The following is a 13,120-nucleotide window of genomic DNA, read 5'->3' on the forward strand; positions in this document are numbered from 1 at the left end:
ACGTTAAGCGAGGTTCCACTGTATACAATATTAATGAACTATCATTTCCTAAAGACTGTAGCCAGATACCAACATGCAGAATTGGAGAAAGTTGAATATATTCCTAAATTGGCTGGCCTACACCTAGGCTGATATAGTTTTACATCACTCTGAGAGACAAAGAGAGTCCGACAGCTAAGGAATGCCAACATCATGAATGCTTTCACATTTCTTGATTTTCAGCAATCCTCTGAATGTCTGTAAACTTTTGTAAATGACAGTACATATACATATCATTTATATTTATATATATATATATATATATATATATATATATATATATACATATATATGTATATATATATATGTATATATATATACATATATATGTATATATATATATGTATATATATATATATATCTATATATATATATATGTATATATATATACATATATATATGTATATATATATATACATATATATATATGTATATATATATATGTATATATATATACATATATATATATACACATATATATATACATATATATATATATGTATATATATATATATATATATACATATATATACATATATATATATATATATGTATATATATATATATATATATATATATATATATATATATATATATATACTAGATCAGTAATGCAAATCCTAATGGACCATAAAAATTCTCAAAGATCTCATTAAAAAAACAGCCATATTCTTCAAGGCTTCTGCGCAACATTATAAGTTTTACATACCTTCAACTATATATTTAGTTCCAAACCACTTCTCAGTTAAGTATGTATTGTCAGTATCTACAAAATCCTTGGAGAATACTAAAATGTTGACTTCTTCTGGTACCAGCCGATCCATTACATCTTTAATATCCTGCAAGGGTCCAAAATGGACAGATATTATTTAAACTGACACTTAAACTACAAAAGGCTCACACTACTTTTCAGAAACAAATATTAAATCAATGAATATAAATATTCACCTGTGGCTTATAATCATAAAATAATGAAGACCCAGTGAGAATGTGTTTTGGGGGATATAATTGAAGATTTTTCGATAATGTCTCCACTGAGTCCACAGCTGCCTCGTCCTCCAAATATCTAAATGTTATGTCCTCTATGGTCTGAATTTCAGTAAATATCCGCTCACAGGGGCATTCTCTTCGGAGCATATCAAGGTATACAAATGTAGCCACAACAACCTGGAATTAAAATATACACTGGAAGTTATGATAATACATCCGACTGAGAGTAAACGAAATTTTAACAATGTCACAATCTTAGAAAGCATCACTTTGCTTAAAAAGAAGTGAATCCATTATATTATTATAACTCTTTATTTGCCTGCCATATTTTTTTGCAGAGAAATTTGGGCCTTTTTTTAATGCTTTTCAGCTGAATTGCATTGCATTCTATTAATACAAAGTAAATATGGAACTAATTAGTATTTCATACAAGCATTTGCCAAGATTACCTCAGAAATGCGGTTTCTTCAGTGAAACAAAAAAATAGAGAGGGGCTGGGAACCCTGAGATAGGCACTTAATAAAATTTTAGAAATATTAAAAAAGTAACCAAAATCGGCTCGCAAATCGCTTATTTCAAAGCTAATCAAATCGCTTATTTCAAAGCTATATATAGAGATCGACTCACCATCCCCAACCCCATGGACGCACTCAAATCTCTTAATACTCAGCCACAAGAATTGCCACCATGATATTTCAAATCAATTGATTATTCCTAACATTTGAAACCTATTTGAAGTTATAATTAACCTTAAGAGTCAACATAAAAATTTTTAACATTGCTTCTGCAATTAAGTAAATTGGTGGAAAATTAGGTCACCTCTCACCTGCTCTAGATTCTTCAAACCAGCTGCTGTAAGGTCAATTTTCACAGAAAACTGGGAAAATAGGTCATTATCCTCAAAGCTTTCATCTCCTACACCAGCATATATATGTAGAGCCCAAACCCTTTGAAAAATAAAACAGGAATTATGTAGCCTTCAGCATACAAGATTTATACTAGTCAAAACCACTGTTTCATCTTATGACAAATATGTGTTCCAAGCATGTTTTATGTGGTTTATGCATTTGCTCCTGTACTCATAAAATTAATTTCAAAATGCTGATATCATTAACATTACATCCGTTGGAATTTATCACCATACCATAGAATGGCATGCTAAATTCGAGGATACAAAGGGAACAGCTGCATTCACGCATAAATTAAAAAGATATCTACAGCGCAATATGTTCTACTCGGTTGATGAATATCTCAACAATATTCCCAACCAGTAAATTCATACTTCTAGTTTCTAGCAATGGTCATGGTCTGATTCATGTTGGTGACCAATGATTTTTCTGAATTTGATATTACATGCGCATGTTACAGCCAATGTTCATGGGTTTGTGCCAAACATTTATGTAACTATGAGCATCATTTCTTTTATGCATCTTAATTGAGCCTGTGTCTTTGCCCCTTTTTGACGTGCCTTATATCATGTACATACACCACCCACCTGGTATTTTTGAATTGTGATCTCCGGGCAAATAAAAAGTAATAATAATAATAATTCTAGATGCATTCTCAATAATATAAAAGGGCTCCAGAGACATATTGGTCAATGCCACCTACTAAATTCAAACATTCCATTCATGCAAATAAATATAAGGACATTAAAAAGTTCACCATATCTTGTGTTGAAACCAAGGACATGCGAAAACAAAACATCATGTACGGAATGTCCATTAAAATTATAAACAATTATATCTACCTGCACGTGTTTACTCATTGCACACATGAGCAGCATTAATAAGTAAACTTATTACCTTACAAAATCACAGCAGCGGCAAAAACTGTATCGCTAAAATGAAGCCTCAAGCACATTACAGATCCGAAATTTACCAACCTGCCAACCTAAAAATTTCTATGTGAAACACATCACAATACTTTCTTGACTAATTGAGCAATGGTTCGAAAACTTGCATTAGGGTTCAGCTTTCAGCATCATAACATACCTTTGGCGCAAGTAGGAAAGTAAGCTGCCTTTTCCTTCATGCCCAACAAGCCATGATATATATTCATGGGGCTTGGACATGTACAAATTTCTCTTTGGCGGCAACACCCACAATAATTCAACCTAAGAACATAAATTAAAGCATACTTCAGAATATTATTCCAGATAAATATTATAGTCTAAATTATGTAAATTTGCACTATATAAGACTTAAAATCTTCATCCCAAATTTAGGGCAAAACAAGATGATGGGTTCCACTGAAGACATGCCAAGAGTTTTCAAGAGTGAGTAATTTGGGAGAGGAATATTCCCCAAGTACTCTAATGTTCTTTCAACTTTAATTTACCACTTTGATTTTTAATTGCAATACACACTCATTGCTCAAATTATATTTTGAATTATCACAGACAACACCAACAACCCCCACTAAGTTATAGCTGAATAGAATCTGGAAAAAAAATAGTGAATCATAATGAAAAGAGTCATAAAAACTATTACATGGTGAAGTTATCCATGTATTTCTGCAGAAGCCTATAATATCAGTGATTTCCTTCTCCACATAAATTATCCCCTCATAGCTAACTTAAGGTAATGAGCCACTCCACCTGAAACTTCCAGAAAGGAGGGGAAGTCTACTTGGGAAATGTTTCAACCTTTGCCAACAATGAATTTAATGTTTCAAGCATGGTATCCTCAACCATTTCCTTATTCATGAACCCAGGAGCAAAACCAACTTTGATATAGGATGAGTATACAAAAAACCTTCTTCTAGTATTGTCAAATATTTATTTCACAGCTAAATGAAGATATCCATCATATAATGGGCAATTTAATTTTCATCTGCAAGAAGCGTATAGAAAATATCTGATGCCACTGTTATATGCACATTAAACTTTCCAAAACACACACAGCTTGATGATGAAAGATTTTGAAATGAATGCTATTTCGGTATGAGAAGGTCTGTCATAACTTTGAACTTCATAGCAGATATATTTTCAACAATTTACATGACAGCTGACATACACAAACTATCATTACTAAACCAAGGAATGCCTGCAGCTTCTAATTACACTATTTTAAATTGAACAAGGTTCAAATAAAAGAGCTTTCCGTACAACCTATGCTCAACGATCATTTAAGTTATTGCTGTCAGTATTTAAAGCAGAAAAGAGTCAACATTTAAAGATCTCTTTTATACATATGAATTTCCTTTATACTTCATTTGGCCAATAATGTTAAACTACAAATAAACTTCCAGTAACAGAACTTCCCTTTAGTAAATTGGCAAATATATGGTTATTCTAAAATAAACAAATTTTATCATTATCTTTTGCAAAAGCATTTTCTTCAATTTGTCATGATGCATCTTTACCTGACATATATCCTTTATTGGCTTCACTTTGTAGAGTTTATTAAATTTATCTTTTGGAAAGGGAGATACCCATGGCCCATTTCTTGGTGCTACATCTGGAGGCAGGTTATTGCAAGGAACTGAAGAAAATGACTTGCAAACCATCTCCTGCAGCTCATCCAATGGCATCTGACCCTTTTATTTAAACAAATATTTAGAAAAACATTAGTTTAATCATGAGAAAATCAATGAGAAAAAACTGGTAATACTACACATTGAGCTTCAAAATTTTTATAATAGCAAATCATCTTTTTAGTGACTGTTTTCAATATGCAAGAGTTTTATAAAATAAATTTAAAGAAGAATGGGTATTCTTACAGTTAACATAATAATTTATCGAAATAATTTTGTCCACATGCTATAATGCATCAATTTCAGAGTATAAAAATCATTCGCCTTGACCGGGCTTTGAATCCAGATCCCTCGATGTCCAGCTGAATGCTTTAGCCAGTTAAGCTATCAAGGCGTCTTTCAAGGGATTGAGGGTTCCAGGATCAAATCCCGCCCAAGTACAATGATTTACATTCTCTATAATTGACGCATTGTAATGCACACTTAGGGAATGACTCTGTTAAATGTTAGCGCTGCGGCATCTCCCACAGTTTCTTGGAATTCACATACTTTTTCTATCCCAATCATGACAACAAGAACAATAATTGGGCATAGATTATTATTATCTACCACATTTTTCACAATGCACATATGCATGTTACAGAACGGGAGTCAACAGGGAGCAAATGTATTCACATTTTTATAATTATGATAACAGATAAAACTTTGACCAGAAATAATAAACTAATGGAAAAGTACAAGGTGTTATCAAAAAAAGGCCGGACTGATTTTATTCAGCGCAAACCATTCAACGGATTGAAACGAGACACAGTGAGCCATCTAGCAACTCATCTGACTACTAAAACGAGAGGTGTTGCATTTGTTCACGTTGAGTCATTATGCAGCAGCAGCGGTACATGTCTTATCCTGTTCATAGCCGCATGCAACGGCAGCAATGAAGGAGCTAGAGGAACAGCGTGTGTGCGTGAAATTGTTTCAAACTCGGCAAAAGTGCTACGGGACATTTGGAATGATTCAGCAAGCCTTTGTTAATGAAGCTATGAGTCGAAGCCAGTGTTTTGAGTGGTACAGTCGTTTTATATCAGGCAGAACCTCGAAAGATGAAGATTCGGGAATGGGGCAGCCTTCCAGTTTGACAGACCCCAACCATGTCAAATTGGTGAACGATTTGGTGCGGGCAAATCGCTGCTTAACTGTTAGGGAGATAGCCAAGGAAGTGAACACAGTTTTGGATCCTGTCAGACAATTTTCAGAGACATTTTGGGCATGACTCGCATCGCATCAAAATTTGTCCTGCGGGTGCTGACTGATGAACAGAGACAAAAATGTGCGGACATTTGTCAGGAACTCCTGGATCGAGCCATTGCCAATCCAGAGTTTCTTAAAACCATCATAACCGGTGATGAAACCTGAGTTTACAGTTATGATTTTCAAGCAAAGGCCCAGTCTTCTCAGTGGAAAGGTCCTCATTCTCCACGACGAAAGAAAGCTCACGTCCCGTTCCAGTATAAAGGCCATGCTGGTGTGTTTCTTTGATCAGCAAGGGTTGATTCATTACAAATACATCCCTCAAGGTCAAACCATCAACAAAAATTTCTACTTAAAGTTTATGAAGAGGCTGAGGATCACAGTGTGCCGAAAGAAGGCAGAAATGTGGAGAAACAATCCATGGTGTTTCCACCACAATAGGGCACCGGCTCACACAGTGCTGATTGTGACAGAGTTTTTTGCCAGAACTGGAATTTCCATGATCCCACAGCCATCCAACTCTACAGACGTGACTCCATCAGACTTTTTTTGTTTCCTATGTTAAAATCAACCTTGAAAGGGTGCCAATTAGACTCTACTGCGATCATTAAAACTAATTCTACGGTGGAACTGAAGAAGATCCTTAAGGTGGCTTACCAGGCAGGGTTTGAGAGCTGGAAGAAACATTGGCAAAGGTGTGTCATCAGCCAAGGCATGTACTTGGAGGGTGAAAAGTTCGATTAAGCTGTATCCATCGAAATAAACAAGTTATAAAATCAGTCCTGTCTTTTTTGGATCACACCTTGCACACACAACTGAATGTACAACTTACTGCAATGGAAAATACACACAATGAAGCTGAGCAAAAAATCATCATGACCCATTGAAAAAAAGGATGCAAAATACACACAAATATGTACATACATTGAAATACCCAGGAATTTAAATAATCCATAAATATCAATCAATAAGTGACCATATAAGTAGCAATGAGCTATGGAATGCACTTCAATGACATACTTTGGAAGGAGTCCAACATTATCCTAGGAAGTACCTCTCAGTGGAAAATATGTAGTCACTAATATGCAATTCATTCAAGTTGATTTTTGTTGAACCATTCAATCAACAAGACATGAAATGAATCAACGGCCAAATCAGGAATATTTTAATTTTATGAAACTTGCTCTTCATAGAGTGCCCAATGCATGACCTTCATGATGGCACCAAAAACGAGAGAACTTGGTTCAGCATGCCTGGAAACCAATGCTATCAAAAGCACAATAACTAAGCCCAGCTCGCCTCTGGACTCACGAAACCTGGTTTGCTCTATCAGATCGCCTGGTTTAGACCATCTATTTGCTCCACTTGCATAAACTCTGCTTGCAAGACACTCTTCCAAATCAAAACATGCCCCACCCTTCAGATACCTCTTGCCTTTTATTGCAAGGAAATAAGGTTTTCTTTTGTTTTGAGCATTAATGATTTCACCTCAAGGATCATGAAGCAGGGCTGACAAATTATCACCAATTCAGAACTTTTGAGCTGAAAATATTTGCTTTGTGAGTGGTAAAATTTTGTGATGCAGTGCATTTGAAAATATATGAGAAAAAGTTTTAAAAAATTGGCCAATGGTATCCTATTATAGGGTATTATTAATGAAAACTTAAATAGCTAGAGTCAAAATAGCAAACAGAGCATACCAGTGTATTTATATTAAACCATAAACACAGTAATTAACCCGAAGGTCGGTTTGGTAGGTAATGGTAGAGTTCACCCAGTACTAAGCCCGCCAGCATGGAAATTCCTTTGATTCAGATTGGGAAAATACATAAAAGAATAATTTACCCAATAGCCGGCCCAAGTGGTAGAGGGGTAATGTCCTCACCTACCAACCCAGAGGCCATGGGTGCAATTCCCACCTAGGGCTTGGGTGTACGTAATTATGTATACTGTTACATATATGATGGTTTTGGTTTTAAGTCCAATGTAAAGGCCAAAATGCTGCTTTTGAATTAATGTGAAATAAAAAATATGAAAAGAAGTTATTTTGTTCACATACATGTATTAGCAAACTTGCTGCAAGTGTCATGTCATGAAAAATTAAAAACAGCATGCACCTCACTTTCTAACTGCGAAAGCAGAAAATTTCCTATGATCGAAACTTTTAAAGAGGCAATATATTGGAGGTACAAAAAATTAATTCCTATTAGGTTCAAGTGCATTGACCCCATCATCTCTCACAATGAATACTCATTGAGGAGATTATAAATTTTGAATACACACCATATGAAAATAATGTTGATTTACTAATAAGGGAACTGAATGGTACAAGGACCAAATAATTTCAACAGATTGAATCAGTCGAAGAGGTAATAAAGATTATATTTGCAGCTGACCAAACTTGTGCATCAGTAATTGTTATGCACAACCTTGTTTTGTTTGTCCAAACGAGTTCACTGTAATGTGCCCAACAAGGTGAGGTGTTGATATAAATATACAGTAAAACCTCATTGTTATTATCAAGCCAAATTCAAAACATGCATACGTTGAACTTGAAATCAACTCCAGGCAGTATAATGATAAATCTTTACAATGGAACTTAAAGTCAGACTTGGTCCCAGGACTTGGAAATAAATCATTTATTTCATAATTTCACACAAGACATGGGATTCCATTAAGTGTTTATACACCTGAAGTTAAATCTCAGCATCATGAAGATATTGTATTTCCTCTATTCTATCATTTCACACAATGTACAGGCAAATGAAACACAAATGTATTCAGGCAAATGAAAGACAAATTTAGAAAGGTGGCAAATACCTATTATCTTCTACATAACAAAAGAACATTGCCTTCCTTACCCTATATTACATCCTTTATTTTTTCCTAGTTCCTGCCTTCTTTCATTGTCTGGAAGGCCAATTCTCTTTTTTTTCTTCTACCCAGCTTGCCTAGCATTCTTTTTTCTATCGCAGTCTTTGACATCCCTCTGCCCTCTTATGTATTTCCTCTAACAACTTTTTCAGGCTTTTTTTAGATTAACCCTTAACTTCATCTCTTCATTCACCATACTTAAAACTTCCTCCATTGTTAAAAGGAGAAATTGAACTTCTTGCAGCCATTTTAAGACTGATTATATTAAATAATATTTCCTTGGTTTTTTACACCACTGTAACAGGAAGAAAAAAAGATGGATGGGGAATAATAAGAATGGTGTGATGACTTACAGGGAAGGTTAATCTCTAACCAGTGATCAGACACTGGTTAGAGATTAACCAGAGTGAAAGTTAATCACAACAACATTCTTAATATCCCCCTCCCTTCCTTTTTACTTCCTTTTACAGTGGTTTAAAAAACCCTTTAATAGAATATAGCTTAAGGAAATATTATTTAATATAGTCAGTTTCATCCTCTGCCTTCCTCTTCTTCATCTAACTCACTTTCTCCATTCTCCTGCACAACCACATTTCAAGAGTCTCCAAACACACAAAGCCTCCAAAGGTACACTTTTTCTCCTGGTGTCTCACTATTACACTCATTTCCTTCTAAAATATTACACAAATATATTAACTGTTCGACCTGCTCCAGTTTACTCCCTACCTCCTATTTTAATATTTAACTTAGCTTTTTTCCTTGGAGAATCTCATTAGTTTCATTTTCTTCTGGCATATCATCATCCCATACCCTCACATTATTCCTGCAGAGCACTCAACAATGGCTGCAATCCATTGGCTGACAGAATAAATATTGATTGATCAACAGCAAACCTAAATGATTTAATCATCTTAGAGCCCACTTTTATTCCCAGTCTAAACTTTCTGCACATTTGCCTTAGCATTTAACTGTCTGTACATCCTTCCACACATTAACATGTCAACATTCTCCCATTCCCTTCTTTATCCATCCTACTGATCTCCTATTCCATTATCCACAGCTTCTTAATTCTCTTGGTGCTTAGAATTCCTATTGTTAGCTATGCTGTTCTTTCTATCCTATTTTTAAGATCCACCTGCATTTTCCGAACTGTTTTCATTGGCATTTCCTCTTTTAGACATTAATAATTTCCCTAGTACTCCTTCCTTTTTGTTACCATTTAAATTTCAACAAACAACTTTGGAACTCTTCCACCCTTCCTTATCCTTTAGAAATTCACATCTCATAAAAAACTTCACTGTCCCAAAAACAATTTAATTCTTTGTGTTATGTCAAAAGCCAACATGATATGTCAATGGCAGCATCTTGACTTTGAATTGCAACATCTGTTAAGAATTCTGGTCTATGCTTTAGACTGGTAAAGCAATCACTCTTCCGACTATATGAAGATTTACCCCTCTTTCAGTCTATGGTTTAGGCAAATGAAAGAGAGCTCAAGGTATTCATGCCATTTAATCCCAGCTCTCAGAGGGAGAACCACAGGATGGAGAATTGGCAGCCATAAGAAACAGAGGAAATGAAAGTCATCACTCCCACAAACAGAGTAAACAACTAACTCTGCAACCAAAGCCATCTTGAGACAACCACCATAATTTCCTCAAGCATATTCAGGGACTTTGTCATTGATTTTTTTGTATGGGTTTCCCTAGTCCTCTCTTCCAAAGCTACTGAGTGGAGGGGAAGAAGAGCACTACTTAAGCTTTCGTCTCAAGCTTGATGCCTACTTTCTCTTGTGTCTGACAATGAATGATGGAACCCATGCCCCCTTACCAGAAATATGCAGGGGGAAAGTGTTGTGTTTGTTCCATAAAGAAAAACAGCCACTGCCTATATTTTGAGCACCCGTGCTAACAGTAGGAATGCTTTAATTTTAGAGCTCTGGGCTCTCTGAAGGCTCAAGTCATATAGAATTAAATTCCCATTCAATAAGAATATTCAAAACTTCCCTATCCTAAATGAGGCCACACCCTTAACCATTCGTGATGAAAATAAATACAAATATTGAAGGTCTGAATGAAGAAAGTAAACATTTTGATTAATATGGCAGTGAAGAAGGAATCCACTTTTTATGAACTCATCGCTTTTTAATATGAGTGTTAACCAATAATTTATTTCATTTTTATCAGTGATATTGCATGAATTGCATGTCTTTTTTTTTAAGGGAATCTTGATCTTTTACACAGTCAGTGCAATTGTGATGCAATTCACTAAAGCACCCATTCACGGGAAATATAACAAATGAAGGCAAGTACATTTTTCATCATAAGAGTACACTTAATACTGAATCACACAACATAAGATCCATATACTATGTTGAAAAGAAATATGAGAGCTGAACAAATGGAGAGGTCATTTTTCTGTCAGATATAATGAAAGAGAATCTCACCACAGCTCATGGAGCAGAGTGATCCACTTATCCTTCTTAAACGGAAGTGAAAGTACCATAACAAAAAGACAAATGAAGAAAAATGTCATTCAGGGTCTGCTCCAAAAACAGTTGTGCAGATTTTGTCAGCATAGGCCAGCAGACAGAAGTCCATAGCTCGCTGATTCACGTTAGTGGATCAAATTGTTTTACTAAATACTTGCAGCAGCAAGTGCTTCCTTCCTAAATAAGGTGAAAACATTAAATTACAAACTTGCAAGGTCAATTTCCTTGACATTTAAAGGATATGTAAAATGATACTGTGATTTTACTCGCCAAATATGGAACTAAGATTTTTTCAGAAGTATATTTATTTCAAAGTCCTTTTTTGTTGTCCCTCAAATTTTGATATAATGAGGTTTTACTGTATGTTGTATCAACCATTAGCCATATTTACCACTTGTGTTCAAATTCTTATATATTTAATAAATATTTGTTCCTGAGTACTACTGTATTGTTACATATGCTTCATAATTGCAACCATTAAAGAACACTGAATCAAGTCTTAAAGCATGTTTTTCCAGCTACCTAGTATTTACCTTGCTTAAAATCAAAATAAGTAGTAGTAGTAGTATTTAGGGGAGGCGACCGACTGCTGAGGTCATTTGCGCCATAGGGGATGAACAGGAAAGGATGAAGGGTGGAGAGAAACCCGGCGTCGGCATAAGCCTACTCTTTACGAAAGGCACCAAGGGGTTCGCAGCTTAACGTCCCATCCGACGGACGGCGTACTCACTCAAAGTGCCCTCCACAAAGCAGCTCAAGCAGGGATCGAGATACGTCTGAAAAATATTCATCACCACCAGGATTTGAACCCGGACCCTCTGGGTGGGAAGCCAATACATTAGCCCCCGCACCATCTCGATCCCCAAAATCAAAATAATTAAGACTCCATTGGATAAAATACTACTACACTCGGTCGTCAACTTACAACCTATAACACAACAGATCACACTTACGACCACAAAAATGTACTGAGTAACTCTTTAAAGTGTTAATTTTTTTTTTTCTAGCATGGGCCATAATAACACTTACATAGACAAAACCACACAGGCTGTAACCCATACAGAAATTGAGATGAGAAGAGTTTCTCACTTGGTTTAGCATCTATCACAAGGGTTTTTCCCTTCAACATTGTGGTAAGCACTCAATATTCAGGCAAAAGAGTCTGAGAAAGTGTTATGAGGAGGAAAACTATGAAAGTGACAAAAGAGTTCCTTGCTGTGATCGAGTATACATACATTCATAAGATTGAATGTTTTGAGGCTAGAAGACATTTCATTAACAGGAGGCCCGAGGACATGGCTAGGCAGATGTGCTCATGATAACTATGGCATCATTCGGCAACATTGACCTACCACAGATGCAGGTGTCCTTTCTCTTATACACTCAGTTGCTTGTAAGAATCCGTTACAGGTGATGTATTAATTAAAATTCTACAAAAACATCCATAAAATGCCTCATAAAATATGCCTTTATCTACAGATATGAAAACTAAGAAGTCAGGGAAAACTAATCATTCAGAGTATAAAATGAAAGTTGTCCCCCAGACTTAAGGTACAAAAAAGGTGAATATGAGAGTATGTGACTTTACATACATCAAGAAGCAAAAAGAATGCCAAGATATAAAGCTTTCAAGGCTCGGTTAATTTTGTTGCTGGGAGGGTATGCCTTGGTTTTAAGCTGAAGCCTTTTCTCAGTTATTATTCAGAAAAAACTTGTGCATTTAAGGAAAAGGGTATTTTTTATGTTTATCAGACTCTTTTTTGTACTTTAGTTCAAACTAAGTTCAGTCTGTTCCTCATCAAGAAAAAATCTCCTACTACATCCTATGAATATTGTCCTGGCGATTCACAACCTAGCACAAGAAAGTATTAAAAATTGATTTTCTTAATTTTCTGTGGGCTAACATTTACATTACGTAATTTTATAATTAAATTTGTGTTAAAATTACAACAGCTAGAATATTATTTTCAACCATCCTGCAATAACTGTGTAGGTGTATTA

The 13,120-nt window shown here is 35.2% G+C and overlaps 1 protein-coding gene across 1 annotated transcript in view; it reads right to left on the reverse strand.

Annotated features, from left to right (window-relative positions):
• LOC139689466 (nardilysin-like) overlaps nucleotides 1-13,120 on the reverse strand; it is a 44,218-nt gene that overhangs the window by 25,005 nt on the left and 6,093 nt on the right. Inside the window, exons 6-10 of the mRNA XM_071586600.1 lie at nucleotides 4,396-4,569; nucleotides 3,024-3,145; nucleotides 1,856-1,976; nucleotides 988-1,206; nucleotides 749-878 (exon numbers count right to left, since the gene is read on the reverse strand). Coding sequence (XP_071442701.1) covers nucleotides 749-878; nucleotides 988-1,206; nucleotides 1,856-1,976; nucleotides 3,024-3,145; nucleotides 4,396-4,569 — 766 coding nt within the window. The remainder of the gene's footprint in view (nucleotides 1-748; nucleotides 879-987; nucleotides 1,207-1,855; nucleotides 1,977-3,023; nucleotides 3,146-4,395; nucleotides 4,570-13,120) is intronic.

Source organism: Hetaerina americana, unplaced genomic scaffold (genome assembly GCF_022747635.1).
Source record: "Hetaerina americana unplaced genomic scaffold, ioHetAmer1.1.p SCAF_24, whole genome shotgun sequence".
In the NCBI taxonomy this organism is placed as follows: domain Eukaryota; kingdom Metazoa; phylum Arthropoda; class Insecta; order Odonata; family Calopterygidae; genus Hetaerina; species Hetaerina americana.